The following is a 23,639-nucleotide window of genomic DNA, read 5'->3' on the forward strand; positions in this document are numbered from 1 at the left end:
TGCCAGAAGGTCCAGCCAGAGAGTCATCATCTCAGTGACGTCATCAACTTTTGGATCAACAGGAAACACTCATTTTATGTGGAGCTGACTCGCTTTATTTTTCAGTCTTATGCCATCCAATACAACTGCTTTTTTTTTTTTTTTAAATGTATTTTTGGTACTCAATGGTGTAATGTCATGAAGTAATAACATTTCACTACAGTGCTTGAGTATTTTTTTTTTTTTGGAAGTATCTGTACATTATTTGAGTTTTATATTTCTGTCATCTTTAATTTTCACTCCACTTCATGTCCTACTTTTACTCCAATACATTTACCCTAAGCATCTTCTTTTTCAGCAATCTGTTTATTAAGTTTTCAACATTATGTTTTCAACATTATTCAAAAAGAAAAGAACATATAAAATACAAAATGTATGAATGTTTACAAAGTCCTGCAATGTCTTTAAAATAACTACATACATGGTGACAAGCTGTATTAGATAATTGAAAAAAATATAGCACGCGCACGCACACACACACGTAGACTATATACAGAAATAAATAAATAGGCACACAAACGACAAGAAGAAATAAAAATAATAATAATGATGTTGAATTAAAAGGAAAAGACTAAGAATAATTTAATTAACATTGGGGGTTCTATATATGACAGACACCATAACAAGTTGTTCATTGCATAATGTATATTACATTTATTTTGTACACATCAAATTTAATTTTTTTGCAGAGGTTATAATTATGCTTCCCCTGCATACAAGATAAACCCTTGCCCCTAAGATAGGCTTATATCTTACAAATGGGCCCCAGATACATTGAAACCATTCTTGTTCATCTTTGATTGTGTATGTATTTTCTTTTTTTTTTCAAAGGAAAACACATAAGACATTTCCCTAAGCTGATGCCTAATGCTTGGTCTCTCTTGGAAAAAAATTGTTCTTTAAATCCTATGAGGTTTTGTTTTTCTTTAAGTGTAATGTAGGCTCCTTTTTTTAAGGTAGTGTACATGTTAAAAAAGAATAAACTGAATTCTTAAAATTCTGAACACTCGCTTTTTTATTAACAGAATTTACTTTTGTTTTCAATACTTAAGTAAATTTAATATTACGATTTACTGACATGACATACAGTTAATACAGCTAATATCAGATACTTTAAGACTTTACTAAAGTAATATCCTACTAGATATCTGCACTTTTACTATGGCTTTAAGGTATATCCACCACTGTTGGTACTTTATTATCACAGGTGTTAGTTCAGTCATGTACCCTATGAAAAATGCTGGGATGAATTTAACCCAGTTTAGGTTGTTTCTGCAACCTAACGCAGAATATTGAGTTTATTGTACAACCTAACATGCTGGGTCAAAGCAACCCTGTGCTGTGTAAGTCCATATTTGGCCCAGCACTAACCAAGCTAAGATGGGTTATACAATCAATCCAATTCTGTGAACTGATTGTACAAACTCTTTCCTGGGTTAACATGACCCACAGTTTAATAATGTGTTTTAAAAAACTATAATCGTGTTTATACATTTTTTTCCTATTTTTAATTCATATATTCATTAAATTACTGCCCACCACAGTGTCACATATTTTGACTTTTTCCTGTGGCATTGTGGTCATGGTGATGGTGTTTTACTGGACTGCACTGTATTCAGATGTGTTTCTAATATTCTCATGTATGTGTCAGGGAAGGAAAACAATTTAACACCACCTTAAACGTCCATCAGAGGGTCGCCATCCCGCTCCCTGCCTCCGGCTCTGCGTCGCTACTCCTCCACACCTGCAGGTGGCGGTGTGACACTAACGCGACGAGCCTCTGGTCCTGTCGCTGAAGAAGACAGTATGGTGCGGGGACCTTCAATGTTGTGCAGTCTGTCAACCTCTTAGAAATGAAAGTCTTTATACATATCTTCAGATAATCTACTCGGAACAGTCAGACAGTAGTTGCCGCTCTCAAAGTGAGTCTTGTTTGCTTGTTCTGCGTACGTAGATACATCGTTGTGTGCTAACTAAGGAAGCTAACCTCAGCTAGCTTAAGTGCTAAACTGTCAGGGTTTGGTTAACATGTCTCTGTGGACTGTCGCTGTTGTGGACACCTTCTATCTGTAGCATCTATACTTTCAACCAAACCTCTGCATTCGTGTAATACAGCTGCAGCTTATTCCAAAGATTAAATAGATACATATAAAGGAAATTCTGAGTTGTGACGACCTTAACTTCACCAATAGATCATGTGTATTTGTGTCAGTGATGGAAGAAGCACTCAGATCCTTTTACTCAGCTGTAGTTCTCCACTTTAAAAATATGTTATAAGTGAAAGGCATTGAGAATACTGCCTATATAAAAGTGCATTAGTATTATTAGCAGGTTGTATAAAAGGTTAAAGTACACATTGTGTTGTCTATAGTGTATAAAGTAGATATGTCCCTCTGAAATCATGAAGTAGATTAATATTCACATGTCAATACTAGATGTATTTTCTATAGTCCATGTCCATTTAAAAACTTGGTATTTGTAAGCATGCATTGTCATCTTACTTTGGGATGGACTACTCTTGTTATCAATGAAGCTGTCTTTATCTAATGTTCATATATTATGTCTACACCTGACTGTAACTGACGATCCACTCACACTGCACTGTATGTGTTTGCAGTTCTTTATGAATCTATGTTTGTGGTTTGTCTTTTTTGTTTTCGTTTGTGAGTTAGTTTCTTTGTCTGCTGCCTGTCTGTCTGTCTGTTGACGCACTTGTATTTGTATTTCTATCATTTTATGATTACTTACTTATTCTGTAATTCCTCTGTTGTTTTGTTGTGATTGTGATCAGTTTTGGTAAGATGGCACATCTCAAGGGGTTTTAACATAATACAGAAAGTTGAACGCAAAATAGAAAAAAGTAAAGTGGTTGTGCCTCAGAATTGTATTTAAGGAAAGTACTTAAATAAACATAGTTATACTTATATTGCCATCTTTAAGAAAGCCTTTAGGCAGCAGCTAAGAAAAAGACATTAAGGATATTTTATATATTGTCTCATTTCGATCACAGGCCCCTGAATTGAAATTGTATCATGGCAGACTTTGTGATATGAGCAAATATCATGTTGTTATTATTTTCATTATTTACTAATCTGTTGAATTTTTTTTTTATCCGAAAACTGAGAAAATGCTCATTACAGTTTCTCTAAGCCCAAGATGATGGCCTCAAAATGTCTTGTTTTGTCTTACCAAAACTGTAAATATGATTAAAATGATTAATCAGTAATCTTGATAATATACTCGCTGTTGATTAGCTAATAGTTCCATTGCCAACCAATTTGTCCCCTCTTGTAGGTCTGGACATACCATGGAGCCCATAATGAATCAGATTTGGCCGAGAGTCTTCCAGCGGCTCCACAGAACCTCAGTACTTCCCCGCAGGAACCATTCAGGATGTGCTGAGCATGCTAATGTCCCTGCCTCCACCAACTCCAAACGTATAAAGCCCACACTCCTGGTGTCCCGCCTCTACCAGCCCTCAAACCTGCGTGATATGGGACAGGACAGCCGGCTGCAAGGAGAGATGACTTGTAAGAGCCAAAGGCTCATGCAGAAGGCCGGGCTCATCCATCCGTCAAATCCTGGTTGTTACTACTACCTTCCTGCCACTGTCCGCTCCATGGAGAAGCTGGTGAGACTAGTTTTTGTTAAAGAAATTATAAATGGTAAATCTAGTTGTGTTATGTCCACAAACAAATGTTTTGAGAAAAATAAAGAAAAGTCTGTCCCCTCCAATAGACAAGGTTGACTGTAAATGTTCTCATTTTGGTCTGAAACATGTAATAACTACTGTTTTAAATCAACAGGTGAGAGTGATTGACCAAGAGATGCAGGGGATTGGCGGGCAGAAGCTGGACATGCCCAGTTTGTGCTCAGCTGATCTTTGGAAGACCAGTGAGCGCTGGGACCTGATGGGAAAGGAGCTGTTCCGCCTGAAAGATCGTCATGGAGCTGACTACTGCTTGGGTCCAACACACGAGGAGGCAGTGACAACTCTAGTCGCTCACCAGGCGACACTCTCCTACAGACAACTCCCTCTGCTTCTCTATCAGGTAGCCTTTAATCCTGTTGCCTGCAGTGTATTTGTTGTAATAAGCTGCATTTTTTTACATCATGATTTTTTTATTTTTTTTTTTTAAACAGATCACCCGCAAATTCAGAGATGAACCAAAGCCAAAGTTTGGTCTGCTTCGAGGGAGGGAGTTTTACATGAAGGACATGTACTCATTTGATGTGAGTGAAGAAGCAGCTTACGAGACCTATGAATCTGTGTGCCAGGCGTACACCAGGCTCTTCGCCCGGCTGGGTCTGCGATGCGTTCAGGTGCAGGCAGACACAGGAAATATCGGCGGTAAACTCTCCCACGAGTTTCAGCTGCCAGCCGACATCGGTGAGGACCGGCTACTGGTTTGTGGGAACTGCTCCTTCTCTGCTAACGTAGAGACCATGTCATCAGACAGAACTGACTGCCCACAGTGTAAAACTGGCACACTGGTAGAGTCAAAGGGTGTAGAGGTCGGCCACACCTTTTACCTGGGTAAAAAATACTCTCACATATTCAATGCCACCTTCAGCAATGCCCAGAACAAGCCTAGTATATCAGAGATGGGTTGCTATGGTCTTGGGGTTACCCGTATTCTTGCCGCAGCCATCGAGGTGTTGTCAACAGAAGAGGGGATCCGTTGGCCAGGCCTTCTCGCCCCTTACCAGGTGTGTGTTTTACCCCCAAAGAAGGGCAGTAAGGTGGATGAGGCAGCAGTCTTAGCTGAGGAGCTGGTTCACACTTTGGGAGACACTCTGCCACGTTTAAGAGGTGAGGTTGTTCTTGATGACCGTGCGCAGATGACCATTGGGAAGAGGCTGAAGGATGCAGGCAGACTGGGCTACCCATATGTCATTGTAGTAGGACAGGGAGCTCTGGAGGAAACACCCAGGTTTGAGGTGATCTGTCAGCAGACAGGTGAGACAATTTTTCTCAGTAAAGATGGACTGTTGGATCTTCTGGGAAGAGTGGAAACTGTATGAAAAACAACTCTCAATGTGGAAATAAAGTTTTTATATTTGTGTGCATGATTTAATCAAAGAGGTGGTGGGAAGAGAACACAAAAGCCTTGTGTGTTTTGTTTTGTCTAAAAGGACTGCAAGATCTGTTTTTGTTTTGCAAAGTTATAAAGACTATGACTTACTTGAATTTGCTTGATAATGGACCTCAGGATATTAGATAGCATTTGGTTACCATGATGTGATACACAATTAATTTTTGTGGCTTTTCATGTTCCAGTACAAATAAAAATGAGGTGAGGTGAACAGAAAAAAATGACCATTTTTTGTCATGTTATAATGTGCAATAGTAACATATAACTGACCTCTTAGTCAATGCTGGCATTTGGTAAATACTGTAAATACAACCATGTCCTTTAAAGTTAGGGAAAAGCAAAAACTACATACATAACCATTTCCACTGAAAGGAGTTATTCAGATTTTTAAGCAAAAGTAGTATTACCACAGTATGTAAGCACTGAATACTTTACAAAAGTAGTGGTCAAAAAGTTAAATATGCAAGTTAGCCACACTGAAGAGAGTCATTATGTGTAATTTATTTATTCTGATGAATTATATTGTTGCTGTTAAAAGTCACTTTCAACTGTTTACATTTTGCATCATATTGTCTTCAAAAAAATAAAAATACATGAGTAACTGTCAAGTAAATCAAGTAGGCTAAAAAGTACTTGTGTTAAGTATCATACCATAAAAATAAAGTATAATTATGTTTAAATGTATTGATTTACTTTCTACCACTTCCTCGTCATATTATCATTTACAGTGGTGGAAGAAGCATTTAAATCTCAAGCGAAATGCCAATATCCTCATATTAAAATACTGCAGTAAAAGTCCTGCATTCAAAATTTTGCATGTAAAAAAAATAGAACCATAAAAGCAAGATTATCTCGTTATGGAGATTTGATCATTTAAGAGACATCTTTTATAAATTAAAAAGCAGGAAGTTATTGTCACTGGTTTAAGTTATAGTTTATTTTCTGTTGTGTCGTTAAGTTTGTAACAATATATGGTATTTAATACAATAATCTTTAGTTTTGTATGAAAAATATTATATTAAAAAAATAACCTGCAAAGTTACTAGTCAATTTAGCTGTTTTGTGTGGTGGAAAAAATGTCTTTTATTTGCATATTTATTACATTTGAACAATAAAGAAGCATAAAACTAAAATCCTCAAGTGAAGTCCAATTACCTTTCAATCTCACTTAAACTAAACCTAAGTAAATGTAATTAATCATGTTTCATCTCTGGCAGATTGATGACAATTTATAATATTTATCATTTATTTGTAGGTCGGCGGCGGCGGAACAAAGGTATCGGTACTGGGTTTCCGCACGGATCGTTATTCACGTAGCACCGCCCGTGCACATGTGTAAACAAGGAGCTGGGTGACTTGAAGAAGCGATAGCGTTATTACAACTAACGTGACCTCATGTCACACTGTATATAAGATTCATAAACAGCATAACAGCGCTTCATAAACACATCTGGATCCAAAGATGGCGGCCCCGCAGGCTCAACACGACAGTGACGATGGCATGGACGAGTTCATGGACAAATTCAAGACTGAGAGATATAAAAACGCCTTCAGTGAGAAAAACTGGGAGGAGGTAACACCAGCATGTAGAAACTATCGGTTATCATCATTACAAAAAGAAGGATACTTATCCGTCAATGAGTATAAGTATGTTAGCTAGCAAGCTAACTGCTAACTTCATAGCAGTGGTGGAAAGCAACCAAATACATTTACTTAAGTACTGTAACAGTTACTTATGTGCACATTTGAGGTACTTATACTTAACTTAAGTATTGTCATTTGATTTCCATCTGAATTTCTGCCGACGTCACTCTATACTCTGCTTAACTTAAGACACAAATATTGTACTTTTAATTTCACTACATTTATTTGATACCTTTAACATTATACATTTCACATTCAGATTAATACAACACCAAGTCCAATAAAGGTCTGGAAACGGTGTAAAATGTAAATAAAAACAGAATGCAATGATTTGCAAACCATTTTCGGCCTTTATTCAGTTGAATACAGTACAAAGACAAGATATTTAATATTCAAACTGATCAACTTTATTGTCTTTAGTTTATATACACTCATTCTGAATTTTATACCTACAACACATTCTAATAAACTGGGACAGGGGCATGTTTATCACTGTGTTACATCACCTTTACACTCTTGATAGCCCAGGATACTAATAGTTGAAGTTTTGATAGTGAAATTCTTTCCCATTCCTGCTTGATAGAAGACTTGCCCAACAGTTCAGGCTCTCCGTTGTTGTATTTTGCACCTGCACTCTTTTACGATGAAGCCACGCTGTTGTAACACCTGCAGAATGTGGCTTGGCATTGTGTTGCCTGAATAAGCAGGGATGTACCTGAAAAAGACGTCATCTGGATGGTAGCATATGTTACTTCAACGCCTGTGTGTATCTTTCAGCATTCATAAGACCTTCACAGATGTGGAAGTTACCAAAAATGCCATGGGCACTAACACACCCTTATACCATCACAGATGCTGGCTTTGAACTTTGCGCAGGTTACAAGAAAGAGGTAAAGGACAATCTGGATGGTCCTTTACCTCTTTAGCCCGGATGACACGACCACCATGATTTCCAAAAACAATCTGAAATGTGGATTCGTCAGACTGCTGAGAAGTCTGCGGTGTTTCTGGATGTTGTTGATTTAGGACTTTTGCTTTGCATGGTAGAGTCTTAACTTGGATTTGTAGATGCAGCAATGATGTGTTTACCGACGGTAGTTTTCCAAGGTGTTCCCCAGCCCATGTAGTACTATCCTTTATGCAATCAAGTCAGTTTTTAATGCAGTGCAGCCTGAGAGGTCAAAGGTCACGGTCATTCAGTGCAGAAATTTTCTGAATCTTTTGATATTGAGCAGTGTTTCACATAGTGATCATCCTTGCTTGGGAACAGCTGAGCCTTCTGAGGATGTCCCTTTCATATCCAGTCATGATACTTTAATCTGTTACTAAGTAACCTGTTTACCTGTGAAACGTTCCCGACAGGTCTTTTTTTTTTTACATTTCACAACTTCCCCAGTCTTTTGTTGCACCTGTCCCAACTTTAAAGGAACATGTTTCAGGTATCAAATGCTTTTATGCACTAAAAACAATTAAGTATGTCAGTTTAAACACCCAATATCTTGTCTTCCTACTGGATTCAATTGAATATAAGTCAAGAACAATTCGCAGATAATTGCATTCTGCTTTTATTTAAGTAAAAGATTTGAGCACTTCCTTCACCACGGCTTCATAGAGATAAACTTTCTCTCCATCTGCAGTGATCCCTCTGTTTTTGTCTCATGCAGGAGTTTGATAACATACCAATGTTCATGAAAAAAGCCCCTGAAGAGATTGATCCAAAGAAACACCCTGAGCTGGCTTGTCTGCAGGCCATCATCCACGATGAAGATAGACCCCCAGAAGGTACGTCGACCACGGCTTTAAGTCCCTCAAGCTTTTGAAACACCTGTTTGAGAATGGCCTTTGAAGACTTGAGAATCTTTTAATGATTCGGTTCATTCCTCCCCAGAGCAGGCAAAGAGCCTTAAAGATGAGGGAAATGTGTTTTTCAAAGAGAAGGACTACAAGAAGGCCGTAGTTTGCTACACAGCGGGTTTGCAGAAGAAATGTGGAGACCAGGACCTCGACACTGTCCTCCTCACCAACCGGGCGGCAGCACACTTCCACCTGGGTAAAGATCTCTTATTTACACACCCTGACAGATGCGTGAAGGAATATGATTGTATGCTTATGAATAATAAGGTGGTTTACAAAGATTAAGTTCAAGTTTTTTTATTGTCAGGTAGGTGAATTACAGGACTATTAGAGAATATTTTTCCCATGTAAAAACATCTGCATGGGTTTCTTGCTTAAATTTATCCTAATGTTTCTGGTTTATATTGACACAGGTAACATGCGCTCTGCGTTGAATGATGCTACGGCTGCAAAGAAGATCAGACCGGACCACCTTAAAGCCTTGATCAGGGGTATGTAACATAAGCATAGGATATCCAAATGAATGTAGTTAAAAATTCTTATATTTCAGTTGTATAATAGTGAATAATAATCATAAAGCTCAGTTCAGGCTGAAGGTTCATGATGAGACAAGTTGATGCTGGCGAATATGACCAGCTGAGTTGCAGGTGACGTCATCAGCCGGCTTGAGTCGGGCTCAGACCGGCCAGTTCACACTGCTGCAACTTTTCAACGCAACATTTTAAAATGGTTTCATCTCGTCGCAAATCTTTGGTCTGACCTGAGCTTATGAAAGCAAAAGCAAAAAAAAAAAAAGCCCCTGCTTAAAATAATGGCAGAAACAAACGTGTGTATGTTGTGTGTGTGTTTCTGCAGGTGCTCAGAGTTGTATAGAGCTGCGTAACTTTGCAGAGGCCATCCAGTGGTGTGATGAGGGGCTCAAGGCTCATCCCACTGACAAGAAGCTGCAGGAGCTGAGAGCAGCCGCAGATAAACACAAGGTACAATCTGTTCTGAGTTCAGCTGATTTTTGAGGGTGGAGGTTTTTTTAGTTTCAGTTAAGCATAAAGCCCTGTTTATTTGTCGCACCTCAGAGAGCAGCAGACAGAGACGCCCGGAAGGCCAAGCTCAAAGAAAAAAAGCTGCATGGTGAGAAAGAAGCTCTTCTGGCTGCGATAAAGGTAAACATGCTATTTGTTTTGTATGGTAAGCACTTGTGTTGGAAAATTATTATTCTATACCTGAAACAATCAGTCAAATCTGACACTAATAATATCTCCAGCAAGACTGTTTTTTAATGATTATCAGATACATTTTTGTGTGTTTTCCGCAGGATCGAGGCATCAAGCTCCTCCAGTCTGCGAAGCCTTGTCAGCGTGGTTCAGACAGCGAGGATGAGGATGAGGGCTCTTCAGCAGCGATGTCACAGCTGAACCTGGACGGCCTCAGCTCCCAGGAGGCCACGGGGGCTCAGGTCTTCCTGGATGAGCAGGGCTCTCTGCACTGGCCTGTGCTCTTCCTCTATCCTGAACACCAGCAGACTGACTTCATCTCCGCGTTCTGTGAGAACAACTGGTAAACTGTGGCCCTGAATTTATCTTGGTCTGTTGTGTTTCTGTGGGATACCCCATACACCAACCTCTCTCCAATTCATTTAAATTAAGTTAAATAAGTTAGGAGTTTTAAGTGTTTTTAATCAAAAACGCAGTTATAATATTGTGTCTGTATCTTTTGATTTGTCTCAGTTTCATAGACCACCTGGCGGTCATGTTCGGAGAAGAACTTCCACCTTGGGACGTGGACAGAAAATACCATCCACAGAATTTGCAGGTTTGTGTGTTTCCCTGAAAGTTATTGGTCTCTCATGTAGGGCTGTAGTCAATGAGAGTTAGAAAAATGTTCGTCTTTGGGTAAAACACTGTGGTGGTAAGTGTTAACTTTTTACCCTACCATCCAGTCACAGCGGAGGAGAGTCAGGACAAAGAGCCCACCACACAGGCTTTCACATCCTACATGTACAACTGCTGCACAATTCCTCACCCACGACATATCATGAACCCACATAGTCCGGCGGGTCCATCCTCTCCCCCTACGTGCCTCAGTCTTCCCTTCATCCAGAGAAAGTACTCTGTGTTTTTACTCTCACTGAGCTTCTGTAACCAGATACACCTGACGCGATTTAGCCAAAAAAAAAAAAGCTGCTCCTCTGAAGCGCTATGGCGCTCCCAGCTGGGCGTTTTGAAGAATAGCACCTTATGTTTTCAGCTTGGTAAAAACACTTTGGTTGACACATGAAAGTAACACTGCAACTGGCTGACCAATGAGAATTAAGCTGCACAACATCATGTCCATCAACCAACCAGAAGGTGTCAGCTCTACACTCATGACTGGTGCAGCAGGTTAAACAAAAGACACTAAGATTATAATTTTGTGTATTTTGTCTTGTGACTTTTCACCAAAGGAATCAGGAATAATTCACACCGCCATCCTCAATAAGTCGACATAATGTGTTATTTGTGTTGTTTTGTTCTGCGTCCTTAAACTTATGAAATAATCTTTCTCCTACCAACTATAGCAGCGCTGCATTGTCGCCACATTGTGATGAACTGAGTGTGATGTGTAATTACTTTGTTCAGTCAAACAAGTGTCATATTTCATTACTAAAAACTGCCACATATCAATAAATAAAGTGACCTACTTTACTTTAATCTCAATTAACCTCATATGACCCCTTTTCACTTTCTAGCTTTACTTTGAAGATGAGGAGAAGGAGACACTCTACCAAGTTAACCCAGAGACGCCACTTTTAAAGGTGTTGCAGCATAAAAGGTACGTCCATTAATATGAAGTCTGTTTTTCATTAAGTGTGATTTTATTCTGATTTATACCACAAAGAATTCTTCATATTGGTGAGCAGGAAACTGTTCTTTACTTTCTTCTTCACTTTTACTTTTCAATTTTGGGTATTTCCCTATATAAACTTCCTTGACACTCCCTGTCATTAACCTCCTTCACACTCATTTACTGACTCACTGTCTTCTCTGTTCTTTTGTCAGGTTTTTTGTCAAGGCAGGCACTCCCAGCTTCATCGTTCTTGTAAAGGGATCGCCTTTCTGGAAGCAGTTTTTAACAGGAAGGAAAATACGAGGATTGTGAAAACATCGGCTGTAAAATCTTGGGACGAAATTCTCTTTTCAACCCCAGAGACTTCGCCCTTAAGAAAGAGACAGTGGAGAATATGAAAGACTCCCGTGGATAAGAGCAGGACACATTTGTATCACTATAAATGAATATAAAACAAATGAGATCTCTAAAAGTAATGCATATGGATTCTTGTTGTTTCTGTCTGTACAAATATAAATTGCAGATTGAAAACAGTGAAAATACACTTTATTGAAGTGTTTAATTTGATAAATGAGATATAAACAAAATGACCAAACTTAAACAGGACAAAACATGTAGACCAAGAGACGACACCGCCTAGAAACCAACCAACTTTATCCTTGACATTCAAAGACTAATCAGTCTCTTCTTTAACATACCAGTATGTCTGCTACAAGTCTCAGCATCAGTCAGCAACAACTAACAATTAATTTGGACGTCATAAGAAAACTTCCTCAATCTTCAAAGCTCTATTGACAAACAATTAAGAAGTGAAAGCAAGAGACGTGACCATGTTTTGCTTTTAGAAGGAAGTTTTGAGCAGAGCTGCTTATTGACAGCTGTACTTTGAATTTTTTTCCAACTGTTTCGGGTCATCTAATATGATTACAGACACAGACCTTCACAAGACAAATCAGACTAAAGAGGAGCCACAGAGCTCAGTATGCTGCCCTGATGCCGTGTGGTTGGTTCACAAAAACCAGGTCTCTGTGGTTCACAAAAGCATGATTTGGGTGTCCATGAGCCAACATCACTGGAGGAGGCTGTACTTGTACGTGTATGGCGTTTTGATTAAACATATTGATGACAGTGGGAGGTTTACTGCGATGTATTAACTCCCGCTGCATCTGGCACCAGGAGCACCAGGAGCAGAAACAGGAAATCTGGACGTCCAGGCAGAGAGAACCCTGCAGAGAACCAAAGGAAAAAATACAGAAAGCTGTAAATTCAACAGCCCTTGACTTTTATTAAACTTGTCATGTGAAATCAAATATACGTCAGCTTTACATGCATCATACCTTGATACCATATTTGTGTCGCATACCAGCCCGTATAGAAAGGACTGCTGGAGGTACACACAGAGGTATCCCACAGACTGCTGATAGAACGGCAGGGCTGCATAGGTCACACAACGGGAAACAAGGGTTCTCTCCAAATTTTCCTGCCACTGTGCAGGCCAGGCAAGGGCAGCACCAGAAACCATAGCAACCTTAAAACACAAAGATCCACCAACAGAGTGGGAGAAACATTTAACTGACTTGATAAAGAAGACCTTACAGATGAGACAAAATAAGGACTTTAATCCCAAAAAATTACAAATTTGTCAAAGTTGTGGTATCCTTACAAGTATTGCAGTCCTCAAAGCAGTCACACAGACCAGTGTTCCAGTTTGTCAAGGATTGTGCTGGGGCCCCGGCTACTGCCATCAGATGTTAGACTTAATGCAGAGGCAGTGAACAGTGAACCTGTTAACATGGAAATCAGAGCACAGCAAAAAAGATTACAGAAAGCTCATATCTAGGAACATGAGATATGGAGACTTGCATTGTGTCTTAATCTTTTTTTTTTTTTTTTTTTTACCATTAATTCAATAGGAGCCTATGTCCTAAAATATCATTCTTGCACCACATTTCATTTATCCTCTGTATTAGATGATCTGATTAGATTTAGGAGCAGCTTGTTGCAAAATTTGTTGAACTCAGACCGTCCATCTTCTTGATTTGACTAACGCATTGCCATCCTTAGTAGAACAGTTAATGGGGAAACAAATCTCTTCCCCCTTTTACTTGGAAAACCTCTGAATATGATGTGCAGACTGTAAAAGCCTGGAGCATTGGCTGTGTCATTCAGCTGATATCATATGCAAAAAAGTAGCTACAACATAAGGTATATTACTAAATGATAGCAAGTTGTTATTAACACAATACTTGGTATCATATCATTTAAATTATAGTGACTTAAGAATCAATGTAAAATACCCCATAAAGTCCATAAACTGCACCATTCACCCATGGATGGATGGATAACCGAATTGGCTTACTGGGCACAGGCCCAGGGACCCAAAGTATCAGGGGGGTCTTCTGGTCTTAATCTGCAAAATATTACTCAAATTTACAAGTACTGACTAGAAAGACTCTTAAAATATACCAGGAAGAGACACAACAAGATGCAAAGAGACATGAAATAACGACAAAAATGGGCTAGAGAGACTCAAAATGACTACAAAGAGACACAAAAACTACCCAAGAAGACACAAAATTACGTCCGAGACACAAAATGATTTCAAAGAGACACAGAACAACTACAAAGAAATGCAAAACAACCACAAGAAGACACAAAATGACAACAAAGCAACACACAACTACCAAAAAAAATACACAAAATTACATCAAAGAGACACAAAATGACTTCAAAGAGACATATAACAATCACAAAATGACAAAAACAACTACAAAGATACATAAAACAACCACGAGGAGACACAAAATGACAACAAAGAGACACAAAATGACTTGAAAGAGACATAAAACAATCACAAAATGACAAAAACAACTACAAAGATACATAAAACAACCACGAGGAGACACAAAATGACAACAAAGAGACATAAAACAATCACAAAATGACAAAAACAACTACAAAGATACATAAAACAACCACAGGGAGACACAAAATGACAACAAAGAGACACAAAATGACTTCAAAGAGACATAAAACAATCACAAAATGACAAAAACAACTACAAAGATACATAAAACAACCACGAGGAGACACAAAATGACAACAAAGAGACAAAGCAACTACAAAGAAATGCAAAACAACCACAAGGAGACACAAAATGAAGAAAGCAACAAAGCAACACACAACTACCAAAAAAAATACACAAAATTGCATCAAAGAGACACAAAATGACTTCAAAGAGACATAACAATCACAGTGTGACACAAAATGACAAAAAAGACAAAAAAAAAAAAAACCTCAAAAAGTTGCATAATGACTATATTGAGATACAAAATCACCACAAAGCCTGTGTCCTGCTCCTTGGTTGAAGAGGTGGTAGGGTATTTTGCGGATCATGCATTTATTTTTTTTATAATTTTCTACAAAATATTACAATGTCCCGTAACAATTAAAAAAAATATCCAATAGTCTGTCATTTTGATAATATTTCATACCTATATTTTTCACTATACTTAATATGCTAAAAATCACTTGATATATATTATATCCCCATATGCGTATTTTCTATAGGGATATAATCCAACAGTATATCACTCTATGAAGTCACACAGTAGCTCCTAAAAACAATCCAGCAGGAGGTTAATATGTATTATTAAAACCTGCTGTGTATGGCTGCTCCAAAGAAAGTGAAGTTAAATCATTCAAGTCTGCAGAAAGTCCACTTCTCTTTGTCTTGTATTTCCTTATTTAACTCTTACAGCATGTAAGATTAAAGCCATTTAACTGTTAGGATAAAGGTATAACATGTCTTACCTGATGGAGCTGGATGCCTTCTCTGCGACTCACAAGCTGAGAATGGATGAAAGTATATGTCTTGGCTTATGAGCGGAGCCATGTGCGTGTCGGACACTTAAACACAAACAATGCTGTAAAACCTGAATCTATTGATACAAATGAAAGCGAAACTATATGCTAAGAATAGCGTGGTCAACAAATTTTAATTACTTCACCCAATAAAATTTTAGGTTCTTCCATTTAACACAGAAACATGAAGCTGAAATGTCCCAAAACTTTTCCTTTTTATAAGTGTGATTACAGGACAGTTATAATCATGGCATTGTACTTCCACTGGTCAGCTAAAGAAGTAGTAGATGTAAATGTTTTTTTCAGGAAATAGCTGCTTATCAGAATTATCTTTATTTTATTTAATTTTAACGTGAAGCACCTTGTCTTGTACTTTGACACAGATGTGTCTAGATAATGAGAGCAGCACAATCAAGTCATTCAAGTTTTGTTTACGGCCAACTTTAAAGTTCATCAAAGATTTAATTACATGACAGTCTTTGGCTCTCCCCACTGATACCAGTACCAGTAACAACACGGCAGGGTGTTTCCCAGGATTCAACTCCTGATGACAAGAACTTGACCATAAAAGTCAACAGGATAAAAACATCCATCAAGCTAGGAGGGGTTCGTGTGGTAGAGTTTCTGACATTTGATGACAGTTGAGGCCTTATGAACACAAAACTGCAGCAGCATGAGCCTCTCCGTGAACATTTAGGGACCTTGTCTTGGTATCACTGAAGGAAGACTGATACCAGGGTTGTGCAGTGATGTCTTACTTATATAAGCTGATATTTATATGACAATACAGCGATGAGACTATGTAAAGGAAAAAATTTGGTGATCTATTTTCTAAATCTTAAAGTCTAATTTTTTTTCTTGTGTAAGAACGGGTACAACAAGGCTTTGTCATGATGATTTTTCTAAGCTATTTAATCTTTCTTTCTTGTCACAACTAACTCTAGGGATAACGAATGGGCTATAACAAGATGGCGAACTAGAGAGCCCTCAACAAAAGTGGAATGGATTGAAATTGTAAAAGAAATATATAACATGGAAAAGCTAACTTTCTCCCTGAATCTATGTATGAACAAATTTATTAGTTACAGTGGAGAAAGTGGACATCTCATTTTGATATAGTGGCTCCTACTCAATGACAACATCATTACCCTCTCTTTAACAATGCTATCTATGTGACTCATTGACTGTGTGAAAGTTTTCGATATTGGAAAACTCATGTTGACTTGTGTTCTAGATCTAATTGAAATACATTTCTAGCCAAAAGATGGACATGACAGTAAGGTTACATACCTTGCTAACACACAATATACACCAATCAGCCAAACAAATTGGAATCACTATCAGGTGAAGTGAGTAACATTGATCATCTTGTTACAATGCAATGATTTCCTTGGGAACTTTTGGTCCAGAAATTCATGAGGATGCGACTTGATGTGCTTCATCCACCCAAACAGTTCTACAGATCAAGTTTTGCTCCTTATGGCAGCCGCACTCCCCGATGGCAGTGGCCCCCCAGCAGGAAAATGTCCCATGCCACACTGCAGAAACTGCTCAGGAATGGCCCGTGGAACGTCACAAAAAGCTAAAGGCATCGACCTGGCCTCCAAATTCCCCAGATCCAAATCTGATTGAGCATCCATGGGACGTGCTGGTACCCCAGAGGTATCCGTGATCCATGGTGGGACCTCCCTGGAGTGGACATGTCTCTGACATGTCAAGGAATGGACACAGGACCTCTTGAAGGTGTCCTGTGGTGTCTGGCACCAGGGTGCTGACCTGTCAGTTGTGAGATGGGGTACCAGCACGTCCCAAGGTGCTCAGTCAGACTAGTGTGTGGGGGATTTGTAGGTCAGGTCGACACCTTGAGCTTTTTGTCACGTTCCTCAGACCATACCTGAGCAGTTTTTGTGGAGTGGCATGGTGCATTTTTCTGCTGGGGGGGCACTGCCATGAGGCAGTGCTGTTGCCATGAGGGGGGGTTACTTATTCCACAGCAGTGTTTGGGTGGGTGGAGGTCGTCAAGTGCCATCCACATGAATACCATGACCAAAGGTCTTCCAGCAGAACATTGCACTGTAACAATATGATCAATGTTACTCACTTCACCCACCACTGGGTTTTAATATTTTGGCTGATCGGTGTATGTGTCTGTGTTTAGAGTGCATGGAGACGTTTAAACTCACCTGTAAGAAAACATGAATGCTTTTAGTTATGTTTAGAACATGGGGTTATCATGGTGCATGAAGTGATTTTGCCAAGCAGGACGTGCTCCTGGATCAACATCCCACAGTGCATTCCTGGACCAACACTGCAATAAACCAGTCACAGCCCTCTGACATCATCAGTGTGCTGCTCCTGTGTTTCTTTCAAAATTATTTTATCTTTGCCTATTAGCAAACATCCTTGTTACCATTGCCTACCTAGATAGCAAAATAGCTCACTAATATTCTAGTCTATGGGCAACTTTACTCATTAGCATAGCCAACATAGCTAGCAAGCTAACTCTCTAGCCCTAGTAGCTTACATGGTTTTTGTTCAACGTCACTGAGGATCTTGTTCAATTGTAATAACTTGATGGCAACGTTGGTCCTGATGTGTGATGTTAATGCAGATGCATGTCCTGAATGGCAAAAATCATGTCGTTCTTCAGCCTCTTGTGGAAGTGTAAATTAAAAAAAACAAAAAACAAAAAAACATAAAGAATAGGACTTTAATTGTCATTTTTCTTATTTCAGTGCACAAGTGAAAAAGTTAAAACAATTTGGAACAGTAGGTCAGAAAATATCACTTATGACAATATAAAATATACAGTAACTAAGGCCACAGGTTAAAGGTGGGTGGACTTCTTCAACACCCAAATGAAGTGAGCACACAAATCTCTGCAGAACATTTTTGTGAATGAAACTTGCCCACAAACAGACTGCAGCAGTGACAGGAAGCTTTAAATGGTACTTTTAGGGGTGTCAAATACGGAAAAAAGTGTAATTTCACAAACAAGCACATCCTCATGAATGAGTGACATTTATCAGACTGAAACTAGCAAATTACGCGACGTTTTTGCAATTCCACAGAAAAAGTTAGCAAGGTGCAGGATAGGAATACAAAAATTAGGATTTCTCTCTTTCCTTCTTTTTTACAGGGAAACTTGAGACCAAAACTAAAATCGTTTAACCCGATACTCAAAGTCAAAATCAAGTCTTGATAAAGTAATTCTATATCTGGAAATGTATTATCAAGCATCACTGTAATTAAACTACAGTGGTTGAAAATGCCCTAACAAAGCTATGGACAGGTCCCTTGCAGAACTGAATCAGTTTTTCCAGCATCGTGCTCTGATACTGGCTCATTGTGTTTTTATCTGAGCCAACTACAGCTCATCACCTTAGAGAAACTTTTAGAAACTGTAAGTATATAATGTATTGATTGTACTGTAAATTTCTGTAAATGTACATGAAAAAGCTGCTGGCTGTGCTGATTAAAGGGACAGTTCAGAATTTTTGAAGTGGCGCTGTATGACACACTTATTCATAGTCACTGTATTACATTCGGGAGATGTCTGTCGGCACACCCCCACTTTGGAGAAGTGTACGCTATATTGGAAAGCCATCCACAGCTTCAAATTCCCACTTACGCTCTTGTCAAAGCCACCAGACTCCAATGACAAAATCAGTCATTTTAGCTCGATGAACACAGGAGCTGCTGGTCTACCACTGCCTCAATCAGCTAGTTCATTTGTGTTGTCGTGTGACTTTGGTGAAATCAGAACTAACCCTTTAAAACACCAAAGTCACACAATAACCCAAACAAAATAACTGACTGAGGCAGTGGTAGACCAGCAGCTCCTCTTAGCTATGTTAAATTAGCCTTCTGTTTTTCTCAATGGAGTCTGGCTTTGAAGTGAGTGATGTAAGGGCTTCAGTTTCCCGTAGGACATCGCATTCTGACAGTAGGGCAAAGCAGTGAAAATATTCTATTCTTACATAGCGTACACTTAAACTGATTCATGCTTATGTTTTTAAGTGGGACTTTTTTAGGCAGCTAAAATACATACCTCATACAAAACTTAAAAAATTCTGAACTATCCCTTTAAGACCACATATCTGTCATTCAGAATATGTATGTATGAATATATCTTCTCTAACTTGACCATTTTAGCACAGAAATCTTGTTCAGTAGTAGTTCTGTATTGGTGTAACATGTCAAAGCGTTTTATGTTTCCAAAGACAAGGATTGCAGTTGACTGATATCCTCATTTGCTAATTACATTTTTTGGCAGCCATTTGTGGTTACAGAGGGCCCTCTGTTGGGCTTTTGGATAAACTGCAGCAGGATGTTGCTGAGTAGGAACAATTATTAAATATTTTTTAAACTGTAGACCACACTCCCAAGATTACTTGTGGAGAAATAGAGATGTAAAAGAACTACATGTGTCTCATTTATCCTTGACTGGGTGTTCTTGTTAGCTGCAAATAACTGAGAACCAAATTTAAGGGACTTCACCAAGAACTGGAACAATTATTGTCATAATTATTAAGAAACTGAAACTTGTTCAGCACACTCTGATGCCAGGGGGACACAATTCAAAGTTAAAACATATTTGGCTTTGAATGATTAACATTCACCTGACAGCAGTAAGATCTGAGCTCAATCATACTTTCCTCATAAGATACAACAGACCAATGAGAAGCCACAGAGCTCATTATAGCTGCACGTGGACTTCTGATTGAGTCACCCCACAGTCTTGGGCTGGGACTCCTTGGTACACATAACCACCTTGGGGTTGGTATGGAGGAGCCATCATGACTGCAGGAGGCTGCATTTGTACAATGGTTTGATTCTGCATATTGATGACAGTGGGAGTTTGTCTGCGATGTTTTAACTCTCGATGCATCTGACACCAGGCGCACCACTCACAGCAGCAGGTAGCTATGATGTCCTTACACAGAGAACCCTGCAGAGAGCCAAAGAAAACATACACATGTAAAGTTGTACATTCAACATTGCTTCACTTTATTATTAAACTTGTCATGTGAAATCAAGTAGCAGCTTCACATGCATCATACCTTGATGCCGTATCTGTTTCGCATGGCAACCCTTAGAGAGAGGACTGCAGGAGAAGGCAGGCATGGAGATTTCCCACAGCATATGTCAAACAACGGGAGACAACGGTTCTCTCCAAATCTTTCTGACACCGTGGAGGCAAGACAAGGGCCGCACCAGAAACCATAGCAACCTAAAAAACACAAAGATACACCAACAAAGTGGGAAAAAAATCTTAAGTGACTTGATAAAGAAGGCCTTACAGATGACACATAAGAAGGACTTTGATCTGAAAAAGCTAATTTGTCAAACTTGTGGTATTGATTCTTACAAGAACTTGCATCCTCAAAGCAGTCGAAGAGACCAGTGTTCCACTCTATCAAAGGTCTTGTTTCCATTGGATGTTAGACTTCAGCCACAGGCAGCCAACAATGAATCTGTTAACATAGAAATCAGAACACAGCAAAAAGTCAGAAAGTCAAGGTAGGAAGCTCATATATTGGAGCATAAGATTAAATTGAGTGTCTTAATTGTTTAGCTCCACCTCAGCAGGAGCACGTGTCTGAAAATACTGTGATGTGATTGGACACTGGGACTTACTGCCTGAGCTGGCAGGCTGTGTGTGAATTGCAGTGCCTCCAGTAGAGGGTGACAGAGTGCCCTGTTCATTGGTGTTTGGTGGTCAAGCAACAGTTTCTGTGTTGATTTCATACCCAGGATGTGATCAGATAATATATAAAACATATTCTACTACTAACATATTCTTTGCAGACTGATTTGGCAAGATACAACTAAATAAAAGCCTGGAACATTGGATATAAAATTCAAACAGTCCCAAACTGATATCATATGCAAAAAAGCATATACAACCTAAAACAGACTATGCTTCTAAATGATAGCAAGTGGTAACCTAATTGAAAACAATTGTTAAGGTACAAGCACAAGTACAATACTGAGTATTCTATTACATTTTATAAATAATAGTAACTTTAGAATGAATGTAAGATATATTGATGTCACTGTAAACTCCATAAACTGCGGCATTTATCTTAGAAGTCAGAATGTAGTGCTCCAAATTGTTGTTTGCCACTGCAGATAGAATCCAAATTCCTTCGCTAATTTTCTGCAAAATATTACAGTGTCTCTAATAAAACGACTGAAATCCCCCAAAAGTTGTCATTTTGATAAATACCACAAAGTATGCTGCCAAATTACATGATAAAAAAAACAACTAGTAGAGACCATCGTCTGGTGGAATCATTCCAGCCACGACACAGTGTTCTGTGGGCCAGGGGTGTGAAGTGGGGGGAGGGTCCCTACCTCCTACAAATCTACTTCTTGCCCCCCTACTTCCTGCCCCCATGCTCAAACCACATCAATCTTCAAACTACACCTTCATTTTGACCTCACCAACACACTCATAAAGTTTGTGACTGCATCTTGCTCAGTTGTGACACTGTTGCGTTGACAAATTTTGTCCACAGACAGACAGACGTATAAAAAAAGCGCTTGGCAAAATACTTTAAACTACATCTGTGGTAGTTCCCAAAGATTAGATGAAGTCTCCAGGTACGAGCCTAATACTAAGTATTCTACTATATTTTTTCAATTATAGTGACTTTAGAATGGATGTAAAATATATTAATGTCACTGTTAAGTCCATAAAATTTACCATTTACATTAAGTGATAGGAATTATAACACAGTGCATGACATGACAAACAAAATGAAGTAATACTCCAGATTTGAAGATGCTGTTTGCCACTGCAGACATTTCCTACAAATTATTACAGTGTCAATAGAACAAAAAACAAAACGTAACAAAAAAAACCCTGACATTTGTTACCTTTTTTTTTTTTTTTTAAATTTCAGTACACTCACGATAAGAATAACTTCATTACCCTAGGAAGACCTAGGGTGCCTCTGTTTTTGTGGTGAGGTTAGTATTGTCAAAAATTGCTATGGCTTGAAATAGAAGTGGCATCTTGTGTGTGTCAGACAGCTTAACTCAAAAGATGGTGTAAAGAAGTAAATTTAAACATACATGGTTAAAGTGTCCCAAAAAGGAAACTTTCCACTTTTGATTGTGTTTAATCAAAGTACAGTTATCATCAAAGCATAATAATTGTTATTTTACTGGTCAGGTAAAGAAGAGAAATTAAAAAAACAGAATTACCTTTGTTGAGAGATCCAGCTGCATGAAATGGTCAAGGCTCACTGCTTTATGAAGCCTCACTGACAAAAAACCTCGTAAATCTCTGTTCAGCGGTCTGCTGTTGTGACTGATACTGACTTGTACCAACCTTTGTATTAGCAGCTGCAGCTCTAACCTGACCACAGCATCCTGTCTCACCCTTCGCAGCACCAGTGTTAGGGATGTGAAACCATTGCTTTTCACAGCTTTAGTGTCTTACAACATCTTGTGTTAGGCTACTTTCAACTGAAGAACACCTACATATTTACAGGTAAATGAAAGTGATGCCATTATTGCTATTGTTATTATTATTATTATTATTATTATTATTATTATTATTTACAATTGATATTTCTAATTATCTGATGTGCATAGATAACATTTTAAGCTCCACAATAATCCCGTTTTAATGTGTTATGTATATGTATATAGGGCGGCACGGTGGTGCAGTGGTTTGCACTGATGCCTCACACCAAGGGGGTTCCTGGTTCAATCCCAGTAAGGAGCCCTATTGTGCAGTGTTTGCATGTTCTCCCCATGTCAGCGTGGGTTGTCTCCGGGTACTCCGGCTTCCTCCCACTGTCCAAAGACATGCAGGTTAACTGGTAACTCCAGATTGTCCATAGGTGTGAATGGTTGTCTGTCTCTATATGTCAGCCCTGTGATTGTCTGGCAACTTGTCCAGGGTCAGGGTGTACCCCGCCTCTCACCCAATGTCAGCAGGGATAGGCTCCAGCACCCCTGCGACCCTCAAGAGGATAAGCAGTTACAAAAATGGATGGATGTATCTGTATATACATGTGTTACACAATTCATTGTTCTTTAATTCAAACTATGCAGGTTGTCATTTTCCTTAAAAAGACAAATGGCTTTAATTTGAAGGAGCACTGAGTAGTAAGTAACAAAAGATTTACTGAAATCAAGCCTACTCAAGTTTAGTACCACCACAAAGAGGCCTCCAAATATTATCAGGGTGGCCATGGTCCCTGTGGCTTCACTCTGTTGTGGCCAAAAATCGGTATTACAACAACAAACACCCTTGAAACACAAATGATCCTGACAGATGTTTTTTACCTGCCAAAACAT

General features: G+C 38.9%; 3 protein-coding genes across 3 annotated transcripts; 2 read left to right on the plus strand and 1 right to left on the minus strand.

Annotated features, from left to right (window-relative positions):
* Window positions 1-1,813: 1,813 nt before the first annotated feature.
* pars2 (prolyl-tRNA synthetase 2, mitochondrial) lies at window positions 1,814-5,356 on the plus strand. The gene is made up of 4 exons (XM_033621102.2): window positions 1,814-1,961; window positions 3,334-3,670; window positions 3,846-4,091; window positions 4,183-5,356. Exons 2-4 carry the CDS (start codon window positions 3,347-3,349, stop codon window positions 5,062-5,064), a joined length of 1,452 nt encoding a protein of 483 aa, XP_033476993.2. The 5' UTR covers window positions 1,814-1,961; window positions 3,334-3,346; the 3' UTR covers window positions 5,065-5,356.
* A 1,083-nt stretch (window positions 5,357-6,439) lies between these two features.
* Window positions 6,440-11,932, plus strand: ttc4 (tetratricopeptide repeat domain 4). Its single transcript, XM_033620675.2, has 10 exons — window positions 6,440-6,708; window positions 8,444-8,561; window positions 8,668-8,829; window positions 9,047-9,124; window positions 9,489-9,613; window positions 9,707-9,793; window positions 9,946-10,187; window positions 10,358-10,442; window positions 11,359-11,441; window positions 11,669-11,932. Exons 1-10 carry the CDS (start codon window positions 6,598-6,600, stop codon window positions 11,766-11,768), a joined length of 1,191 nt encoding a protein of 396 aa, XP_033476566.1. The 5' UTR covers window positions 6,440-6,597; the 3' UTR covers window positions 11,769-11,932.
* A 6,084-nt stretch (window positions 11,933-18,016) lies between these two features.
* LOC117253323 (cornifelin homolog A-like) lies at window positions 18,017-22,692 on the minus strand. The gene is made up of 4 exons (XM_078168931.1): window positions 22,536-22,692; window positions 20,692-20,797; window positions 20,384-20,553; window positions 18,017-20,271 (listed from the first exon to the last, which is right to left on the minus strand). The coding sequence occupies exons 2-4, from the start codon at window positions 20,756-20,758 to the stop codon at window positions 20,020-20,022; spliced, it is 489 nt and encodes a 162-aa protein (XP_078025057.1). The 5' UTR covers window positions 20,759-20,797; window positions 22,536-22,692; the 3' UTR covers window positions 18,017-20,019.
* Between the last annotated feature and the right edge of the window lie 947 nt (window positions 22,693-23,639).

This window comes from Epinephelus lanceolatus, chromosome 6, assembly GCF_041903045.1.
Source record: "Epinephelus lanceolatus isolate andai-2023 chromosome 6, ASM4190304v1, whole genome shotgun sequence".
Classification (NCBI taxonomy): Eukaryota; Metazoa; Chordata; class Actinopteri; order Perciformes; family Serranidae; genus Epinephelus; species Epinephelus lanceolatus.